The sequence below is a fragment of the Microtus oregoni genome, unplaced genomic scaffold (genome assembly GCF_018167655.1).
Source record: "Microtus oregoni isolate MIOR12 unplaced genomic scaffold, Mior012 000000F_ref0000247, whole genome shotgun sequence".
NCBI lineage: Eukaryota > Metazoa > Chordata > Mammalia > Rodentia > Cricetidae > Microtus > Microtus oregoni.
Window position 1 is genome coordinate 42,230,299 of NW_024543059.1, and position 23,083 is coordinate 42,253,381.

General features: G+C 44.5%; 1 protein-coding gene across 1 annotated transcript in view; it reads left to right on the plus strand.

The window, feature by feature from the left end:
* The window catches only part of Sergef (secretion regulating guanine nucleotide exchange factor), a 229,238-nt gene that overhangs the window by 7,680 nt on the left and 198,475 nt on the right, over window positions 1-23,083 (plus strand). Inside the window, 5 exon segments of the mRNA XM_041674688.1 lie at window positions 1,280-1,374; window positions 9,164-9,224; window positions 14,049-14,162; window positions 17,086-17,148; window positions 21,116-21,274. Coding sequence (XP_041530622.1) covers window positions 1,280-1,374; window positions 9,164-9,224; window positions 14,049-14,162; window positions 17,086-17,148; window positions 21,116-21,274 — 492 coding nt within the window.

Here is a 23,083-nt window from a genome sequence, read left to right on the forward strand (position 1 = left end):
TCACAGCACCAAGGGGCTTCCATGGTGACATTACTGAGGCTCAAACCCAGGACTTCACATGTGCTAGACAAAGGCTCTACCACTGAGTTATTTCTCTGTCTCCCTTCAAAACATCTAGTCTCTATGAAGACAGGTCAGAGAATGAGTTATGGCTGAAGGGTTGCTAGAATAATTCTTTTGGAAGCAGCTGGTTTGTTACTCTGTTAATTGATTCTCTGTTTAACTTTGTCCTTTCTAGCTGCCTGGTCTGGGTTTAAAGGACACCTGTAGTTTCTGTCTCTTCATGCTCGTGGATCCCTAGATGTGTAGTGAAAGTCCCAGGCCTTTGCACACAGCCTTCTACAGAGGCTCCTTTGTCTGCTGCCTTCTTCTTACTTGCAAGACTCCCTGTACTTTTCTTTGTTGCAATGCCCAGTGGTCCCTGCTTCAGAACATGCCCTGTTGTACACTCACGAACCGCCGTCCAGTATTTCAGTCTTCCTCAGCTGTCACCATTTCTGTTTTGCAGAGGAGTTCCATATGTATCCAGTTTGACAGTAATCATCAGAGTCCAGATGGGCTGGGGAGGCAGCTTGCTGAGCATGGGAGGCCCTGACTAGGTTAGCTCTGAAAAAGAAAACCTCCTTCCACATGAAGAATTTCAATGCTAGATATCACTTTGTGAAGTACTTATTATGGGCCATGTTAGGGTCGAAAGAGGCAGAAGGGAGCACTGTTTCCAACACATCACAACAAGTTGTGAGAAAGGCACCAGTCACAGCTGGAGAACAGACTATCATATTTTTATGGATGAAGGTTAAGTTGGAAGACAGGGTTAATTATGAAGACAGGTGGTTCTAACATTCCTCTGGGACAAATTTGCCCTCCAAACTTTAGACTTGTTTCCAGGGGAAACCCTTACTTTGCCAGGCCATACATGTCTTGTCCTTTTCTCCAGACTCTTCAGGTGAGTGTGTGGGGAAGGGCAGGGAGGAAAAAGGCCCAGAGCATCACAGTGTGCAGAATTTGTTGGCTGGAGACATGGGAAGTGGGAAACATGAAGAGGGAGTAAGTGTTCAGTCACTTCAGTACTGGGCCCTGAGTTAAGTGCTCTGCACAGGTAATCAGCCATTAAGGCTACAGGTGGCAGGTAATCTTTAGTGTGGAGGAACTAAAGAAGGAAAGTGGCCAGAAGGCTTTGAGGCACAGGATGCCTGCTGTATCCTCTCATCCCTGTTTCCCTGTTGGTCACAGGTATCTCACTTCTTTGATTTGTAATCTGAATGCTTATGTTTTGCAGAAATAGGTCAAGTTCTGTCATGTGGATCCAATGCCTTTGGCCAGTTAGGTGTGCCGCACGGCCCTCGCAGATGTATGGTTCCACAGACCATTGAGGTGAGGACACCCCGGTTTTAGCTGGTTCTATCTTGCTGTTTCTAGGCTGTTTCTTTTATCCTTACTCATATGAAAGACTAGGTAGGTCCTTGAAAGCCCATGGAGTAATAGAACTTGAGTTGAAAATAAGTTCTTCTGTTAAAAATCAGTTTTAGGGGAATCAATGCTGGGTGGAAAATTTTTCATCTTCATGCACGTTATAAGAGTTTATAAACTTGGATAGCAGAACTGCACCTCATATGCTCATTGTTAATGACGGGAACTGTGTTACAGACAGGTCCGAGTAGAAGTGATTTGCCTCACGACACTAAGTTCAGGGTCTGGGAAGATGGCGTAGTGAGTAGAGCACTTGCTATGCAACCATGAAGATTTGAGTGTGATCTCCAGAATCAATTTAAAGCTGGATGCAGTAGCACAAGTCTGTATGGTGCTCCAGTGGGAAGATAGGAAGCTGAGACAGAAGATTACCTGAGAGCTCCCAGGCCAGCTAGCCTAGCATATGAAGTGGCAAACAGCAAAGACCCTGTCTAAAGCAAAGTGAAAGGGGTGGAGCAGCCCTGAAGGTGTCCTCTGACCTCCTTATGCTTGTGATGGTGTACGTCTGCATCCACAGGCATATGCGTGCGCGCGCGCGCACACACACACACACACACACACACACACAAACACAAAGTAGATTCAGCAAATGGTAGTCCAGTGCTGTCCTGCAGAAATATCAAATGATTGAAAATTTTCTGAAAGCCCCATTTAAAAAAAAGTAAAAGCTGAGATTGACTTTTAATAACAACTTTATTGAGATATGATTCAGATACCATTGAATTTGCCCCTTTGAAATGTATACTTCAGTGTTTTTCAGTATGTTCTCAGTATCTTCAGTATGCTCTGCCATTGTCATTATCGAATTCTAGAACATTTGTGTTATGGCTAAAAGGAATTCTACACTCAGTAGTAGTGGCTTCCTGTCTTCCCCTCCTCCAGCCCCTGGTGGCTGCTAGTCTACCTTCTCTGTGGATTTATGTGTTCTAGCCATTTCATATAAATGTAATTTTACAACATGTGGCCTTTGGGGCCTTTTGTGTGTCTCTCTTCATGCACTACTTTCAAGTTTTATGTGTGCAGTGAATTATATGGAGTTTTAATGACATTTTTAAAAGATTATTTTTTGCAGATGTATGTTTTGCCTGTATGTGTGTCTGTGCACCACGAAGACCAGAACAGTGTTATGATTGAGCATCCTTTTTGTTTATAGACCCAAAAGTGGTATTGCTGGGTCTTGAGGTAGATTGTTTCCTAATTTTCTGAAAAATTGCCATACTGATATCCAAAGGGGTTGTACCAGCTTGCATTCCCACCAGCAATTCAGGAGTGTTCCCTTTACCCCACATCCTCTCCAACATAAGTTGTCATCAGTGTCTTTTGATCTTGGCCATTCTGACAGGTATAAGATGGAATCTCAGAGTTGTTTTGATTTGCATTTCTCTGATGGCTAAGAATGTTGAACATTTTCTTAGGTGTATTTTGGCCATTTTAGATTCATCTGTTGAGAGTTCTCTATTTAGGTCTATACCCCCTTTTTTATTGGATTATTTGTTCTTTTGATGACCAATTTCTTAAGTTCTTTGTATATTTTGGAGATCATTTCTCTGATGGTTGGTGAAGATCTTTCCCCATTCTGTAGGCTACTGTTTTGTCTTGTTGACCATGTCCTTTGTTTTACAGAAACATCCCAGTTTCAGGAGGTCCCATTTATTAATTGTTGCTCTCAATGTCTGTGCTTCTGGGATTATATTTAGGAAGTGGTATCCTGTGCCAATGTGTTCAAGTGTACTTCCCACTTTCTCTTCTATGAGGTTCAGTGTGGCTAGTTTTATGTTGAGGTCTTTGATCCATTTGGACTTGAGTTTTGTGCTTGGGGATACATATGGATCTATTTTCATTCTTCTACATGGTGATATCCAGTTATGCCAGCACCATTTGTTAAATATGCTTTCTTTTTTCCATTTGATATTTTTTGCTTCTTTGTCAAAAATCAGGTATTCAAAGGTGTGTGAATTAATATCTGGGTCTTCAGTTCCATTGGTTCCATTGGTCCCCCTGTCTGTTCTTATGCCAATACCATTGTTTTCATTACTGTAGCCCTGTAATAGAGTTTGAAGTCAGGGATTGTGATGCCTCCAGAGGTTCCATTATTGTACAGAATTATTTTGGCTATCCTGGGTTTTTGCTTTTCCATATGAAGTTGAGTACTGTTCTTTCAAGGTCTGTGAAAAATTTTGTTTGGATTTTGGTGGGCATTGCATTGAATCTGTAGATTGCCTTTGGTAAGACTGCAATTTTTACTGTGTTAATTCTGCCTACCCAAGAGCATGGGAAATCTTTCCACTTTCTGGTGTCTTTTTGAATTTCTTTCTTCAAAGATTTAAAGTTCTTTTCATAGTAGTCCATAACTTGTTTGGTTAGAATTAGTCCAAGATATTTTATGTTTTTTGTGGCTATTATGAAGGGTGTTGATTCTCTGATTTCTTTAACCCATTTAGCATCTGTGTACAAGAGGACTACTGATTTTTTTTTATTTAATCTTGTATCCTGCTACATTACTGAAAGTGTCTATGAGTCTTAGAAGTTCCTTGGTAGAATTTTTGGGATTGCTTATGTAAACTATCATATCATCAGCAAACAGTGAGAGTTTGACTTCTTCTTTTCCAATTTGTATCCCCCTGATCTTCTTTTGGTGTCTTATTGTTGTAGCTAGAACCTCAAGTACTATATTGAATAGATATAGAGAGAGTAGACAGCCTTGTTTTGTTCCTGATTTCAGTAGGATGCCTTTGAGTTTCTTGCCATTTAGTTTGATATTGGCTGTTGGCAGTCAGTGCTTTTAACTATCTTGCTAGCTCCTTGACTTTTTTTTTAAAGTATAGCATCTCATGTAGCTCTGGCTGCACTCAGACATATTATGTAATTGAAGCTAGACTTGACCTCCTGCCCCTGCCACCTCTGCCTGCCATGGCTTCGATAACAGATGCATCACCACACCCAGCATATCTTTGGAATCTTGAAACCTAATTTCATCTATCCAAGCTGTTGTCGTTTAGATAAACATAAATGTAGCATTTGTGAGTCAGGTATTTTTCTTTCCTTTTTTTGTACTGAGGCTCTGAACTCTGTGTGCATGTTTTACTGGTTGCTTTGAATCTAATCACATGCAAGGGTTCAGTGTCCACATGTAGCAGTGACCATGGTAGAGAGTGAGTGGGAAGCAGTACATTTGGCTTTTTTAAAAGACTTTTTCTTATTGACTTTTTGTGGATTTTTACATCATGCATCCAGATCCCATTCATTTCCCTGTCCTTTCATATCCACCCTCTGCTCTTACAAACCATGCCCCCTCAATAAAATAAAATTTAAAATAAAACTAAAGCAAGCCAAAATACAAAAGAAAGAAAGGGAGAGAGAGAGAAAGGAAGGAAGGAAGGAAGGAAGGAAGGTCAGTCAGTCTCAGTGTAGAAGCTGTAGTGAGACATAGTGAGTCACACAAAATACCCTTTAATCTGTACATCTTTACTTGCAAGTGTTCATTGCAATGAGTTATAGATCTGATTCAAGGGCTCTGGCTTCTACTATACCATTTATACTGAGCCTCACTGGGACTCCTCTTGGATATTCTGTTCTTGCCCCATGTCATGGAGATCCTGAAGCTTTGGATCTGCAGGCCTGCCCCCTTCACATGCTCTAGCAGTTTATTGATAAGGTAGATGTTGGGGTGGACCAACTCATAACCTGGGTTCTGGGCCTGGGTGGTAGTTGGGTTGGTCAGCTTGCCGGCTTTCCCTCATCAGCAGTATCTACACTATCAAGGTGAGCTCTCCAGACTGCCCTGGCTAGCTCATCCATTGCAGTAGGCAGCAAGGAACCGGACCAGTTCTCCTGCTCACTCCTTTGGGGGCTGGCTCACCCACACAGGAACAACTGTACTGTTTTGCTCAGTCGAGGTGCAGGGCCTGGGCATTTGGCTTTTGTTTAGAGCTCTTTTTATGATGTCCCACATAACAGGTTTGTGAAATTTATGTGTGTGTCTTACTTTGCTTTGTATTCCTGTGATTAGCATCATGATCAAAAACAATTTATGGAGGAAAGGGTTTATTTCATCTTACAGCTCTCAGGTCCCACTTCATCACCCATGACTGAGGGAGGACAAAGTAGGGACTTAAGGCAGAAACCTGGAGGCAGGAACACTGCTTTCTGGCTTGCATTCAGCTTCATGTTCAGTTGCCTTTCTTTTCCCAGGACCCATTGCCCAGGAGTAGCCACTCACAGTTGACCAGGCCCTCCCACATCAATCGATAATCAAGAAAATGTCCCACAGGCTTGCCTACAGGCCGGTCTTATGGAGGTGTTTGCTCAAACGTGGTTCCCTTTTCCTGTGTATCCTAGTTTGTGCAAGTGGGAATAAAAAGTAAAAGCATAATATTGTAAATGGTCATGATGAGAATAGGAAAAATTTCAGGAATACAAAGAAATCAAGAACGAGTTTCTCTGACTCAACTTCCCTTCTGCCACCTTACCTCTGATTAGAAGTGGAAGATGCGTTTTCATTGGAGGGCTCAGATCAGCTTCTGTCATCTTGTGGAGTTCAGTTGCTGGCCTGTGGTCTGTTATTTGTGGGTAGTGGTTCTGAAGGGCTGCATAGAGTCTAGTTCTGCAGAGCTCTGGGTCCCCCTGTAACTCCCAGGAGCAAATAGGTGGCCTTTAAGAACCTACATATGTTATAATTAATTTACCTTAATTATAGTTGATATAATTAAAGAATACGGGAAGGGACAATGGTTAAAATACGTTGGATGGCAGAGTCAGTAACTAAGAACATTTTGATGGGCTGTGTCCCATGTGGCAATGGGAGGGATATACCAGAATGAGAACTGTTGGAGACTCTATTTATGGATGGCACTGTCATGTTTGGGCACTGGATTAGGTCGTGAGTACAGTGGTGGTTAAGATCTGTCTTAGCGCCTGAGAGGTTTGTAGTGGCTCATGATAAATACATATAGTGTCATTGTCATGCCAGAGTCATGAGAGATGCTCCTATAGTCCCAAGGGAGGAGGATTGGACTCTTATCTAGTGGGAAGTTTACCTAAGTCCTAGAGTTGAGTTAGGTTTCCCTGGCTGGGGATAACAGGATACAGAACATGTGCCAAAGAAGAACATTCTAGGCCAAAGGAACAGTGTGGATGATGATGTCAGCAGGTGATCAGGCTGGAATATGTGGAAAAGTGGAAGTACTGAGGTGGAGTGGGTACGCATAGGTAGTAGTAGCACATAAGATAAAAGCATAGAGAGATGGGCCATTGGTTATTTTTAGGGAAAAGGAAGGCAGGAAAGAAGATGCGTTTAAAGAACCATCTACTCAAACTGTTTTGGCAGTCAGATTTTATTTTTCCCGAGGCTAATGTGATTGGAGACACCAATGTCAGAAGTATAGTCTCCAGAAAGGAGCCAGAGCTTTGCTCTTTGTGCCAGTCAGATTGGTCTGGAATAATCTGGTGTGATCTCTTGTGCACTGGAGCACAGATTCTAGGCAGAGTGGTTCTTAAGACTTGTTCTTAGCCTTTACACTGTTCTTGAAAAGAGAATGACTGAGGGACAGGGACACAGCTCAGCTTGCAGAAAGCCTTGTGTTTAATCTCCAGTATTGCCTGAACTGGACATGATGGTACATGCATTTAATCCCAGCGCTTGGGAGGCAGAGGTAGGAGAATCAGAAGTTCAAGGCTTTCTTTGGCTACATAGCGAGTTTGAGGCCACCCTGGGATATATGAGGCCCCAGGGGAAGGAGCAATCCAGAACCTATCCAGAGGAGGGAAACTTAGTGATAGCTGCTGCGCTGGAATGTTTTCTAGAGTTCTTCATTAGTTATCTACTGCAGTGAGACAGCTACAACAAGCATTATTGCCACCATTTTTGAGGGTCTGGAATGGGACCTCTGAGCTGATTTTTCACAAAGTAGCAGTGAAGACATAGCTAGGTACATACCTCCATGGGCTGAACTGGGGTCCAGTCTCATTGCCAAACTCTTATGATGCTTCTGGTGGGAGTCACAGTTCCTGCTCTGTGGACCTTTTTGTACAACTGTTCAGACCTGGCAGGTGGCTTTCTTAAGAGGAGGCCTCGGTGCCTCTGACTCACTCTGCTCCTTTATTCTTTCCGGTAGAAGTGTGTCAGTAAGCCCAGCCCACACAGGGGAGGGGAATCAAGCTCTGTGACTTGAAGGGAGTAGTATCAAAGAAATTGAGGACCTATTTTTAAAACCGCCACATGATGTATTAGAGAGGACATGACAACTGTCTTCAAATATTTGGAAAGCTTTGTCAGAAGCTAAAGGCAGCTGGGTTTGGCTCCATCTAAAGAGATACATGGAGATGTGCAAGGATGGAGCAGGTGCCTAGGGAGGTGGTGAGCCCCATGTTACCGGAGGCAGCTACTGGGCAGGGGTTGAATGACCACTTAAGGAAGAGCTTCTAGCCTTGGCTAAGGATCAAACTGGGTCAGGAGGGAATACCGAAGCCCTTGCTATTTAAGTCTTATTGGAGCACAGCCATGCTTTCTCGTCTCTAGCTGTTTGATGTCACAGAGCTGAGCTGTGTGGCAGGAGCCAAATGGGATTTGGCTGTTTTGGGGAATGTTTACTGGATGAGTTTGGAGGTCCCACCCCCTACCCTTGAGAGGCAGTGCAATGTGGTACTATGATACGATATTTTTAAAAAGTTACATTTCAGGGTTAGGGAGATGGCTTAATGGTAAGAGTGCTTGTTATACAAGCATGGGAACTTGGATTTCAATCTTCAGAACTCATGCAAAAAAAAGCCAAAGTAAGGGCAAGAGAGATGTCTCAACCATTAAGAGTAGTTGTGGCTCTTGCTGAGGACCTAGATTCAGTTTGCAGTACCCACAACCGTATGTAACTCTAGTTCCATGGGATCTGATATTCTCTTCTGACCATCACAGGCACTAGGCATGCATATGGTACACATTTAGGAAGAACAGACATACACATAAAATACATATTTTAAAAAAGCTAGGGATGACTGTATATGCCTATAACTCCAGCACTGAGGGAGCTCAATGGCCACTGAGCCTCGCTGAAATAGGGAACTTCCAATTTAGTGAGAAACCCTGATTCAAGGCAGTAAGGCAGAGAGTGATAGTAGAAGGTACTCAGTGTCTTCCTTTGGTCTCCTTGTACCCACACACTCATGTGCACGCAACACACACACTCAAGTGCATGCAACAGACATACAAATACTTAAGTGCATGTAACACACAAATACACATGTGCATGCAATGCGTGCACATACAACTGCACTCAAGTACATGCAACACACATGCATACAACACACACTCATGTGCATACAACACACACTCATGTGCATACAACACACACTCATGTGCATGCAACACACAGATTTTCATCTCATAAATAAAGAAGCATTTCTGTTTGTTTTTTTTGTTTGTTTGTTTGTTTTTTGTTTTTTTCGAGACAGGGTTTCTCTGTGGCTTTGGAGCCTGTCATGGAACTAGCTCTGTAGACCAGGCTGGCCTCGAACTAACAGAGATCCGCCTGCCTCTGCCTCCCGAGTGCTGGGATTAAAGGCGTGCGCCACCATCGCCCGGCATATTTCTGAGTGAGCATATTGGGTGGGGGTGCTTCAGACTGAATTGAGTTTGTACGAGTTACATGATATTTTGTAGATGAATGATTCTGAGAGTAAATCCTGTTCTTTCTTTGGACAGCTCCTGAGAGAGAAGGTTGTTTGTGTCGCTGCTGGACTGAGGCATGCGTTAGCCACTACAGGTAGACCACCCAGCCTTTATTTCTCAAGCGAGCCCATTCTGAGCAGTAGAGCTCCAGGAAAACTTTGTAAGGGGTGTCGGCAAGGGGCCAGTTGTGCTGAGAGGAGAGACTACAAAGTAGAAGTCATTGGAGAGTCTTCGTCAGGGGAGGAAGGGAGTGAGCTGTCTGACTCTCTTTGTTGCAGACATGCTGCTAGGTTTTTCATAATTTTGTTCTCTCGTTCAGTCCTTATAGCCAAGGAGTGGTGTGAGTTAAAGTCTCACCCACAAGAGTTTGTGGAAGCACGTGTGAGGGAGGGAGGAGGAGCTGGAGACTGTCAGTGTGGACTCTGCAGCCAACTGTGTTGTGTGTGAGGGAGGGAGGAGGAGCTGGAGACTGTCAGTGTGGACTCTGCAGCCAACTGTGTTGTGTGTGAGGGAGGGAGGAAGAGCTGGAGACTGTCAGTGTGGACTCTGCAGCCAACTGTGTTGTGTGTGAGGGAGGGAGGAAGAGCTAGAGACTGTCAGTGTGGACTCTGCGCCAACTGTGTTGCCTTCCTTCTGGATTTTAACATTGGTGGATGGACAAGCTTTAAGTGCATTGTCTTCTGTACATGAGTGGGCAGCATGTATAGGGCCACTGGAGGGCAGGTGACATAAGGTAAAGAGGACTCTGGCCTTGGTTTGAAGATCCTAAAGGTTAGAAAACAATTGATACATAGATAGCTCTTTTTAAAAAGAAGGTAAGGTGGGGAGATGGGTCAATAGATACTATGATTGCCTTGAAAGCATGAGGATCTGAGTTCAAATCTATAGAGCCCACGTAAAAAGCTGGACTTGGTGATGTAATGTTAGCAAGTGTGAAGCAGAGGCAGGCAGATCTCTGAAGCTTGCTGGCAAGCTAGCCTAGCTTACTTGATGAAGTTCCAGACCAATGAGAGACCTTGTCTCAGTTAAAATTGAAGATATTTGAGGAACACAACCAAGGTTGAACCCTGACTTCTACATGCACCTGCACATACATGCACACATAAATATACATGTGAGGGGGCAGATGCTTGGGAGGAAAAGGGAGAGGGAGAGAAACTAGGGTGTACTCAGAGGAGAGAAACTCAGAGGGGAGGGAATAGAAACCCAGGAATGGGTGGAGAAGCTTCACCCTTCAGATTCTGCCCTTGCTCCTCTTGTGCTGTCACTGTGTTTTTCTCCTGTGACTGGTAACTCCCCATGCTGTGTGAATCCAGGTGTGGTGGGTGACGACAGAGAGAGAGGCCAGGAGGAGGCAGTGAAAGTCTGTGCTGGTCCAGTCCTGTGGCTTACTGCTGCTTAAACCTTCTCTTAAAGGGAGATATCAATACAGCAGTTAGGAGCACTAGCTGCTCTTCCAGAAGACACAGGTTTGGTTCCCAGCACCCACACGACAGCTATTAATAGTCTAACTCCAGTGCTAGGGGATCTGACACTCTTTTCTGGCTCTCATGGGCACCAGGCATGCATGTGGAGAACAGACAAACATGCAGACAAAACATTCATACACAAACAATTTTTAAAATGTGAAACCTTGTGTTTTGAGAGAATTATAACCCCACATGAAATTGCTAAAAAACAAACTAGATCCCCACAAGTTCTTTTTCCAGCTTCCCTCAGTGGTAATACCTTGCAGAATTAACAGTGAGCAGTAGCTCACCCAGGATGCTGATGCTGATACAGTGAGGATACAGAGGAATTTATCACCACGAGTTTTCTCCTGCTGCTCCCAGCCTTTTCTTAGCCCTCAACAACCGTTCCTGTTTCTCGTGTTTGTAATGTCACCTCTGAAATGCCCTAAGATGCTCCCATACAGTACATGACCTTTAGGGGTTGGCTTTCCTGCACAGCATAGTTCCCTGGGTATCTGTCTGAGCCATGTGTATCCATAACTGATTCCTTTTCATGACGAATAGCGTGGTATGGATGTGGCACTGGATTAGCCTGCTAGAGCTGTTGTAACACATTACTGCAGCCCAAATGGCTTAAATGCCATACCCTCCCTTTCTCCCTGTTCTAGAGACTGGAAGCCCAGGATGAGTGCCATTAGGATTGTTTCTGGTGACACTTTCCTTGGCTTGGAGATGCCGCTTCTCACTGTGGCCTAACAGGCTCTTCCTCTGAGCATCTGTGCAAAGACAGCTCTCTCATGACTCATATGTACAGGCGCTAGTCCTAATGGACTAACCCCACTTCCCATAGGTACTACTCAGCTTTCCTAACCTCTGTAATGCCCTGTTTCCAAACAAAGCCACACTAGAAATTAGGGATTCCACACCTGGATGTTGGGGGGTGGGGCACAGGACAGTTTATAAGAGCCAGTTTGTTTAACTAGTTATCCACTGAGGAATGTCAAACTCGTTTCTAGTTTTGGCCTATTTTCAATAACCTATAAACATTCGTGGACAGTTTTTTATAGGAATGTAGATTTTATTTCTTTGGATTAAGTGGGTTAAGGAGGGTGACTGCTGAGCTGTGTGGTAGTGACTACTTGTTTATAGATGGCTCTTCTCTTAGAAATCTGCAGGGCAAGGCCAGGCGGTGGTGGCACATGCCTTTAATCCCAGCAGAGGCAGGTGGATCTCTGTGAACTCGAGGGTAGTTTGATCGACAAGAGTAAGTTCCAGGACAGGCTCCAAAGCTACAGAGAAACCCTGTCTCAACCCCCCAACCCCCCAAAAAAGAAAAGAAATCCGCAGGGCAATGGGGCTAGAGAGAGGGCTCAGTGGGCCAAGCACTTGCTACACTAGTGTGAGGACCTAAGTTCAGTTCCCCAGCACCTACTACAGCAAGGCATGGTTGTATGTATCTGTAACCCTTGTGCTTCTATGCATTAAGTGGCCAGAATCCCCAGAAGCGGACAGGCAGTGAACCTTGTGTGTGTGTTAAGCAGGGTGGGGAGGGACGTGGTTTGAGGTTATTCCTGCCCCCCCCGTTTAATTCTTCATATAGAATGTAGAGGTTCAGTTGCTATGGAAAGCAGTATAGTGGTGCCATATAACTAGCTGTAGCTTTTTTTTTTTGTTGTTTTTGTTTTTGTTTTTGTAGGTAAGTCTCACAATATAGCCCTAGCTGGCCTAGAACTCACTATGTAGACCAGGCTTGACTTGAACTCACAGAGATCTACCTGCCTCTGCCTCTGCCTCTGCCTCTTGAGTGCTGGGATTAAAGATGTGTGCCATCACTCCCAACTTGACAAATAAATTTTATAAAAGGGAAAAAGGAGGGAGAGGTAACGAGATCAGCGGTGCATAGGATGAAAGACACCAGCTGTAACTGACACATAAGCAGCTGAGACAGGAACAGTTCCTCAGGTGTCCATTGACAGGTGAGTGGGCAAGCACAATGGGGCGCACACACATGTGTAGTCCCCGTCCCTACCCCAGGGATAGTATGAGCTTTAAAAGGTACAGAACTGTTGAGAGGCTTCTCCCTAGATGAACATGGTGCTGACTGGCATAAGCCAGTCATAGAAAGGACAAATGCTGGCATTCTCTTCATAGGAGTAGTCAAAATTAGAGACGCTGAATGGCAGCCCCATGTCAGGGGACCAGGATGGGGAGGGAGTGGGTACAATCTGCTTCAGTGTTGCAGGATGAAGCAATTTGGAGATGGAAGGATAATGGTTGCATACCATGGTGACTGTGTGGTACACTGGGCTAGACACTTAAAATGGTGAAGGTGATATGTTTTACACTGTACATATTTTACAATAAAACATTTCAAAGAGAAGCTGGAGAGACCACTCATTGGTTAAGAGCACTGACTGTAGAGGACCCCACATGATGGCTCACAGTGGTCTGTAACTCCAGTTCTGGGGAATTGACATCCTCTTTTGGCCTCTGTAGAAACCAGGCACACGTGGTGCAGTTATACATGAAGGCCAAACTCTCATACATATAAAATAAAAACTAATATATCTGGGAAAATTTTCAAAGGGAATAATTCACTCTTTGAGACATTGTGGACATATCAAGCAGTTGTTGTATGCAGGGAAATTCTGCTCTTGGAGTTTATCTGCTGGTTGTAGTCTTGGTTTATTTCAGGCCTCTCCTGTGCATTATTCACAGTGAGCATAGCTGCTGCTTCATAAAGCAGGCTTATCTGTTGCAATCTGAGAGTGCTGGCTGTAGAATGGTCCAGAGGAGCAGACCTTGATGTTGGTTTAGCTGGTGGATCCATGCTGTGCACATCTGACTAGCTGCCAAATGCATAGGATTTTATCTGTGCATTTCTGTGGGGTTTGGGATGTGGGTACATAGGTTCAAGCGGCCATTCTACTGGAATAATGACTGCCGTGCTATCTTGAAGTCACAGATACACTTGTATTTGACAATAGAAAATCCAAATTCACCTTGCAACAGAAAGGCACTACCTTGAGTGTCAGCTGAACCCCAGTGTTTTTTCTGCTATTGATTCCCCATGCAACCGTGGCCAAATCACAGTCTCTCTTCTGGATCCTTGATTTCTCATGTAGTTAATGTGAGGTGTGGACTCAGTGGTCTTCAAGCTTCCTTTCAGGTTAGCCATGATCAAGTCAGCATTCCAGGAGCGTAGCTGTGGGGCAATGCCTGGGACTTTGAGAGGAAGTTTTACTACATTGGAGTTTTCTCATGGTCTTAGATTGTCTGAAAAGCTGGATTTGTGTTTGGCTCAGAGGTAATTCCTGTGGCAGGTCACAGGCCCTTGAAGCAGCCCCTGTGTAGCACTCACCTTGGCTGCGGTTCCATTGGGAATTTCCTGTAGCAGTGAGGGTCTAACAGCAGTGTAGTTTAACTTGACACACATTTTCTCTTTTCCTTTTGGCTCTGCTGGGAAGTGAGTGGCAGCGTGTTCCAGTGGGGGACTGGCTTGGCATCTTCTGGACAACGCTTGTGTCCTGGGCAGACTCTGCCATTGTTTTTGACAGCAAAGGAACCAAGCAGAGTGACAGGTGAGCTCCTTATTTCTTTATAGTCTTTGATTACTCTTTGTGAGGAAGGAAGTAGACCTTCAGAAGATGGGTAAGTGGAGTTTCCTTCTCTCTCTCAGTATTTTTCTAAACATTTGATTTTGTATGGCTGTCTTGCCTGCATGTATGTCTGTGCATCACTTGCATGCCAGACGCCCAGGGGGCCAGAAGAGGGTGTTACATCCTCTGGAATTGGGGTTAAATGCGGTTGTAAGTTGCCATGTTGGTGCTGAGAACCAAATTCAGGTCCAGCCAGTACTCTTAATTGCTGAGACATCTAGCCCTAAGCCTTTGGTATTTCTTGATCCTTTTTTTTTTTTAAAGATTTATTTATTTATTATGTATACAACATTCATTTCATGTATGCTTGCATGCCAGAAGAAGGCACCAGATCGCACCATAGATGGCTGTGAGCCACCATGTGGTTGCCGGGAATTGAACTCAGGACCTCTGGAAGAGCAGTCAGTACTCTTAACCTCTGAGCCATCTCTCCAGCCTTTTCTTGATCTTTCTAATGCACTCTCTTGGTTGGGATGTCAGTAGTTTTGTAATTTTTGTGGCCCCAGGAAACTCGCTATCTTTGCCACCAGAGTCTGGGACCTGTTGATTGATAGATGCCTGGCAGGTAAGTGGAGACCAGCAAGGAAGTTCTAGACTGGGTCATAGCTACTTGGAAGCGATGTAGGAGTTTGGAAACAGGATGTCATAATCTAGTGAGTCTGCAAGTCCTGAATCCTAGGTGCAAGTTACCCACAAGGCATCTGGGTGACTGCTCAGAATCAGCCCTGCTGAGTTTCCTGCATGGCCAAGGGGACAGAAATGACCTCAGCACAGGCAGTTATACTCCACAGAGAAGACATTGGCTGTGCCTCTGTGCCATTTCCTTCTGCCATAAGGGAAGCAGGAATGAGTAAGGATGTAGAGCAGGCATGGGGTGTCTCCATGTGGAAACACAGTAGGTCATTTGCACTCTGCTCATGGGTCTGCTGGTGGGTCTTATTTTGATTAGTTGACCTATAGGTACCACCCCCTCCTTTCTTTTCTCTTTTTTGTCTTCTACTCTCAGGTCCTCTTCAGCTCTTTGTCTCTGAACTCCACTCTCTTTGTAGGCATTTCTGATTTGTGTATGGTACCACGTCTATCTCTTCTCTTCTCTGTAACTCTGACTCTTGGTCCCAATTCGCTGATGGTTGGCTATAGGAAAACCCTATATGAAGACCTCCAACTCTTCCCGAGCTCTAAACAAGAGAGGCTGGGGGGATGGGTGTCGGGAAAGGATGGGACAGAATAGAGACTGTAGCGATAATGAGGCATACGTGCGTTGGGGTCATTCTGGTTGTGTGTGCATATATTTATGGATGTACATGTGTGCATGTGACTGTGGAGGCCAGAGGACAGCCTTGGCTCTTGTTCCTTTGGCACTGTCCACTCGTTTTATGAGGCAGGGTCTTTTACAAGCCTGCAGCCCACTGAGTTGCTCATCTGCTCCACTTCCTAACACTGAGATTATAAGTGTGCTACCATGTCTGCCTTGAAAAGGCTTGAAAATCATAGCCTTCCCTCCTTCCCTCCCTCCCTTCTTCCCTCCCTCCCTCCCTCCTTTCTTCCTTTCTCTTTCTGTGTGTGCTTGTATCATGAATACAATGTGTGTGTGTGTGTGTGTGTCTGTCTGTCTGTCTGTCTGTCACAGGTCTCACTTCCCAGATCTCCTTATTCCAGCAGGATGGTCAGCCCAGATGACTTGCCCTTGCCCTTGTACCTGTAGACAGGCTCTCAGCTCTGCTGGAAGTGCTCTTTTTTCTCTTTCTTTGGAAAAGCCCTGGGGTTTCTTCAAGATCTGACTCAGATGTTACTCTCTCAGTGAAGACTCCCCACCTGGCCTGCATTGCCTTCTCCGTAGCACTGTTTTGCTATGTGTTAATGGTTACCAGTGTCCTCCTATGCTAAGGGGAAAATGGAATGTTGTTCTCTGTATTTTAGTGCAGGGCCAGTAACTGGAAGGCATAACAAAACACTAACTTAAACTGCTAGTTTGGGATCTGGAATGACAGCTCAGAGTTGTCTGGGAGTTTTCGGATGACCCTGAATGACTCGTCAGCTTTCTGCCCTCATAGTCCAAGTGCATCATTTTGTATTCTTGTCTTCACTTTGCTACCTAGGTATCCCTAAGGCCCAGGACTCCTTGCTGGTAGATATGGCTGGGAACTTCTGCTTTGTTCTGTTTATTCCACAAGGCACTTAAAAATGTGAGATGCCTTTTAATTAGTTAGTAAAACAGAAGTTTCTGGAAACAGTTTCAAACTCGACTGTTTTTCTGCAGGCTAGACCATAAATTACCACAGGCTGTCCCAATTCCTAACAGGATGGACTGGGATTCTGACATAGTGGTGGAAACGATGTAGCTCAGGGAGGTAAATGACTGGACTTGCAGGCCAGAAGCGGGTTCAGAGAACTCTGCTGTGTGCTTTTCCAAGGCCTGGTTTATGCTTGAGTCCTGCACACATAGGAGCTGAAGGCTTGAATTCTTTTGCCTTCAGCCTTCCTCAGCAGGTAGAGCTCAGAAATACATACATTTCACATGAATTTTCTCATGTCTGTGCATCTGTTTCTCTCAGAAACCTGAATTTACACTTACTTGTTTGGTTCCAACTCATTACTGCATGATTCTGCTAGCTTTCCTGCCGTTCATGTTTGTACCTTTCCTGTGTGATAATGAACCTGTGCTACTTTATCCTCAATCCATTGACTTGACGTCACTCTCTCCATCCTGCCACTACTGTTGCTCACATTTGCCTGCACTGGGTGGTTTTCCCTGTGCCTAGGTAATGCTGGCCCCCGGAGTCTACTCTCCATGCGATGTGTTCTAGCCTAAATATAGCTCAGAACAAACATATTTCCTTTCCAGACCTTGAAAATTCCACAGCAGTATGTGTCGTTGCCGGATCTGACCACTCAGCCGCATTAACAGGTAGGTACCAGCTCTTCAGAGCTGAATGTGCCATTCAGCGTCCTGCATGCTATGGTCTCTGAGTGAAACTGAGACAGCCAGGGAAGGTATAAATTTTGGAGTGACAGTTTTGATACCATTCTTGACATAATTTTACGCAAATTATCTTTTGAGACCATCTCCTCCTCATCTGCAAAGTACTTTATGGGCAAGTGTAAAGGCTGAATTTGATAGTACATATAAAGCACTCCCATCAAGCTGAGGCTCATCGCTCATCATCTGAGTTTTTCCAGTTATACAGGGAGGAAATGATTATCTTCCCCTTGGGGGAATTGTGATGGGCAAATCATGTGAACAGTATATTTATATATGGCCGTATATTGCTCAGTGATGGGGGGGGTGTCATTGCCTGAGCATCAGGGAGATACAATCTACTGTACACCTAGGCTGTATGATATGGCTACCATTGTCTATGTCGCCCATTGCTGACCGAGAGTCAGGGAGCAAGTCCTTGACCATAGAGCATACCACTCTTGTATGTTTTTGCTTTTGAGACAGTCTCACTATGCAACCCAGGCTGGGCTGATATTCACTGTGGAACCCAGGATGCCTTCAAACTTACTGAAATTCTTTTGCCTGAGTTACATAAGGAAACACACACACACACACACACACACACACACACACACACACACCTGGCCTTAGAACTCCTGATTCTTTTGCTTCCAAATCCCAAGTGTGCTCCACCATGCTCAGCTCTTACATCGTAGTTTTCTGACTCGCCATCTGTGTTAATGCAATGTAAGTTATCCAGTGGCCTTTCTTCAGGAAGCCATGCATCGTTTCCTCATGCAGGAAGGCCTTCCCTTTCCTTTGACCTGGATTGTCATGCTAAGGCAGGGTAGGCTTCAGCCTGTACCTCTGAGGAGCTTATCTTTGTTAGACCTCTCACGCAGAGTCGAATGCCTTTCATTTTAAGCAGTATGAGGACTGTCATACTGCTGTGTTTTGTGTGGAAATTCATGTGTGTACATGTCTGTAAACTCACAGCCTAGCATGGTCCAACCGAGCTGACAACTAACTGTTGGCGTTTACAGAGTACCAGAGACAGTGTGAAAGTTTAAATACTTAACAAATTCTGAGCTTCTGATAAGCTATTGTTCAGTGAGTCTAAAACAACTAACCGGCTGACAAGAGAGACATCAATTTGTAGCCTGCGTTTCACTTTGGTGGTTGGTAAAAGTGTGGAGTTGAATGCTGGCTCTTGAGTGACTCCCTGCACCAGGTCCCCCTCTTCTCTGGAGACACAGGATTGCAGGTGCTTTGTGCAGCCCACAGCTAGTGATGGCAACTTATCCTTGTAGGAGTAAGACACATTTATTTTCTGCCCTAATTGATTTGAGATGGCTGATGGTGTACAAGCTTAGAAATTATTGAATTAACTGCTAATGTCAAGTTTTAAAAAAGAACAAAGATATTTGATTACTAAATGTATTATTTCCTACATGGCCACTTTTTCCTGTGGTGCCTTTTATACCCAGACTGGATTTTCTTTTCTTTTTTTTTTTTGATGGAGCTATAATTTATATATGATATTCACCATTTTAAAGTGTCCATTTAATCATTTTTAGTATAGTCATAAAGTGAATTGGCTTTTGATATTTCGAAAGTGAGTTAAAAATCGTCAAGATTAATAGCCCTCCTTTCTCATCTTGCTTGGACTGTTAGCACACTGGATTTTGTTCAGTGTTCTTTAGACCTCTTCTCTGGAGTCCTTGTAGATTATGTAACCATTTGGCATTGCAGCAGAATTTAATTTTACCTGCTGATGCAACAGTGTAACTATCCCCATGTGGAAGACAGTCTGCCTTTCAAAAAGATGGCTTAGATATTCTGAGTCACATCGGCTCCACACTCCTGGCACCTCTGTGGCTCTCCAGCATGTACTGGGTTGATGTTGTGTGGGATAAGGGTGTTGTCTCTGCCCTCCTGTGAGGGATTCTTAGACCTCTGAACTCTGACGAAAGCCCAGTGCACATCATAGACCTGTAGGCTGTCAGTGTTTCAGGGCCACCTGTGATGGGAACTGTGTCATAAACATCCTCACCTTAGAGGTAAGGGAATGGGAAGTCTGCTGTGTCCTGTGTCCCACATCCAGTGAGTGTCAGATGGAACTTAGAAATTCCTGCGCTACGGCTGTAATGATCCTCTTTGACCTTTGATCACTTTTGGGGACTATGAGACACTGTAGGGCAAGCAGTGCTGTAAACTTTATAGGGAGCTCACCAAATGAAACAGGCCTGACTCCTTGTCCTTTCACTGGCTGTGAGTCCTTGTTAGCCAGGTGATCTGGGAGCTTTAACATTTCCCAGGCTTGATTAGCTTATCTTTTGGGACAGTTCTGTGAGCCATATTTCAAAAAATGAAACAGGTAAAATTAATATTATTAATGCCTTTTCTTTAGAATATCCAAAATATTATTTAATATCATAGGAACATTACTAATGAAGTATGTTTTTGGTGATAGCTCTGCAGTCGGTTGCGTATTCTCATGTGTGCCAGCCACACTGCAGGTGTTGGTGGCTAGTGCTGTTGTTTAGTGCACGTGGATACTGTCACACTGCCAGGACTGGGGAAGCTTAAGGAGGGCTGCGGACTGATGTCTCACAGGCTGAATTACAGCCTTGGCTTCATTTTGTTTGGTTTTCATCTAAAAATTATCTTTGAACTTGAGCACCTTTTAGACAGGTGCGCGTTCTTTGCTTGTCATGGTCACCCACCAGTTGTTTTCTGGTCAGCAGTGATGTTGGTTCTATCTTCCACCCTTTTATGCCAGCAGCCCTCCCTTCTCATATTCAGCTGGTGAAAGCAAGGCTTGGAAAGGAAGTGATTTGTCCAAGGTCAATAGCTAGTTAGCAGATCCAGGAATAGCAGCCGGAGTCACTTGACTCTGCATTGGCTTCCTCCTCCTGTTACATCACTGCCAGTCACTTCTGCCTCTGTCGCAGCATTACAGATGAGCTCAGGGGCTGCCCAAATGAGCAGTGGTAACTCACTCTTTTCTGATGGACGGTGGAACTATTTCATTTTAAAAGCTTAAATAGCATATAATTTTTTAGCAGTGACTTCTGTAGTCCAGGCTGGCCTTGAGCTAACTATGTAGTCAAAGAATGACCTCAAACTCCTAATCCTTCTGCTTCTGCTTCCGGAGTTCTGGGATTGTAAGTATGCACCATCACACCCAGTTTATGCAGTGCTGGAGATTGTGTATGTCAGTCAATCACTCTGCCAACTGAGCCACATCCCCAGTCCCCAAGTAGTGTATCTTCTGATCTGTTAACTTAAAAGTTTAAGGATTTCCCACTTAAGAGAAGGTAATATAGTTTTACATTGAAAAAAACTACAGGAAATTGGCTGATGAGACTTAGTGAGTAAGAGTGCTTGCTGTGCAAGCATGAGGACCTCAATTTGAATCTCAGCATCTCCATAAGAAGCTGTATTATGTCCACACCTATAATCCTAGTGCTGTATGGAGCGGAGACTTGGAGATTGCTGTGGCTTCCTGGCCAATGGCCAACTCCAACTGCAGTGAGAGAACACCTTGAAGGCATGAGACAGAAAGCAATAGAACAGGACATCTGATATTTTCTTTTAGGCTCTCTACTCATGGATACATGCAACTCCTCCATCCTCCAACGTGCGCATATACCACTCCCCATGATTTATTATGTATGCGCGTATGTGCTCTTGCGCTTATACACACACACAGAAAGAGAGAGAGATGTATTATATACACTAGACCTTGCATTATGTACAGAATTTTGTAAGTTTTATATTTGATTATGTTCTACATAAATTTTGTATTGTGCATGGCACACTAAATCCTGTGGTGTAAGTAGGAAACCATTCCGTTTTACCCATTTCTTTTTCAGAGTTGTCCCCCACACTCTGGGTCATGTTCTTCACCTCCCGTTCTCCTCTGTTTCAGATACAGGAGAACTGTATGTCTGGGGCCGGAACAAGCATGGACAACTGGCTTCCCTGGCTGCATTCCTTCTTCTGCCCCAGAGAATAGATGCACGTTGCTTTCAGAATGAAAAGCTCACTGCTGTCTGGAGTGGCTGGACACACCTGGTTGCTCAGACAGGTAAGGGTGTGGCAGAAAATTTGGGGTTGGGAAGAGCAGTTGTCCAGACCCTCACGAGTTAAGGAGGGGGTGGTGGACTTTAAATACTGGAAAGTGGAGGAAATTTGGGATTGGGAAGAGCAGTTGTCCAGACCCTCACGAGTTAAGGAGGGGGTGGTGGACTTTAAATACTGGAAAGTGGAGGATTTGGTATCTCCTGCCATCAGCCAGATGTTGCTTTTCCTCTCTGGATTACACCTGGAAATGCAAGACTGGATTGGTGAGCTCATTCTGCTCCTAAGAGACCTGGATGTTTTGAGAGGACATCCATAACAGCCAACACAACCTAAAGGTTGGTCCAGGTACTGGTGAGTTCTTGCCTGGCCGTGGCTGAAGAGATGGCTTTATTTTTATTCTCACCTGATCTGAGTTAAAACATCAGAAAGTATTGGTAAATATTTGAAATTGAGTTGGTAGCTGGTGTGACACTCTGATTTAAACCTCAGTTTGACTCTGATGTACTTTGTGCATTGATTGAGTCCTTGTGTTCCTCAGGACCACCACATGCCTGGCAGCTCTGGGCATCTTCACCTTTCCTTGAGTTGGTTTTCATCTCTTCCTTAGGTCAGGTCTTTCTTGGCTATTATGTTCCTTTCTTCTTGGATTTTGGTTTTTCATGGCCTCTCACTCCTGCTATCTAGCAGTCCCCGCTGATCTACAGTTTCTCAGACAGTTTGATACCATGTCAAGGCCTTCTGAACTTCAGGGCTTCTCAGGAGTTCTCAGGCCCCAAATCCCTGTTGACCACTTTTCTAGAACTTTCTAGCTCTCAGGTTTCTCTCATAGTTCAGCTCTCTTCAGTAAGTCACACATGCCATGTGCATTTGCCCTTACATTTTTGTGAGCACTCGTGTCTGTGATGCTTTTTGTTGATCTTTTCAAAATGTTAGCAATCATTTTGAAATAGTGGCCTGCCTAAGGAAGACATACAGTAACCTTCATGTTGCCAGGTGAGGGGATGCTCTTAGGAAGATTATCCATTTGAAAGAAAGTTGTTTCTTTCCTCAAAGAGCTTCAGGTTTCTTAAACATAGGGATAGAAAACTTCATCTGTCTTTCCATCTGTCTGTCCATCCGTCCGTCCGTCCGTCCGTCCGTCCGTCCGTCCGTCCATCCATCCCTGTTTGTTCATCATCCAACCATCCACCCATAAGTGTCTGTTTATGTGCCCTTAAGGAGCCCTTTAGGAGAGGCAGACCCATATCAGAGAATTCAGCACCGTTACAGTATGAGACATGCAGGCACAGAGCCAAGTGTGCAAGACAGTGAGTGACGGCAGACTAAGTGATTAGGGTTAACAGGTGGACAGCTCACGAGTAGTCGTGAAACGGTACAGTACAGCAAACCACTCTTGCTACCATACAGGAGTGAGTCTGTGAGTAATCCCTGTGCCTGCTTAAGTGGCTGACTGTGAGAGACAGAAGTGGTGCTTCTTTGAAGCGCTGTAGCGGAGTGGACCTCAGGCCGGGTGCTAGCACTGAGTCACTCCAGCTGCTTGAAGTCTCAGCTTTATGTGTCCACCTCCACTTGAGAGCATGACTTTTTTGGTAACGGTTCAGCTGTTTAATTCAGTTGCTAATTCAGCTTTCTTGTATATATGTACCTCACTCTGTTCCCCTTTCTCCCAGTTCAAGAATAGTTAAAAGCTGGGGTGTTTGGATATCTGGGTATTATATTGAATTGGGGGTGAATGGGAGGATCCTTGTAGCAGCCAAGTCGGCCTTTGCTTCGGCTCGATGTCATTGAGAAGAAACATCTGGAGCTTCCATTT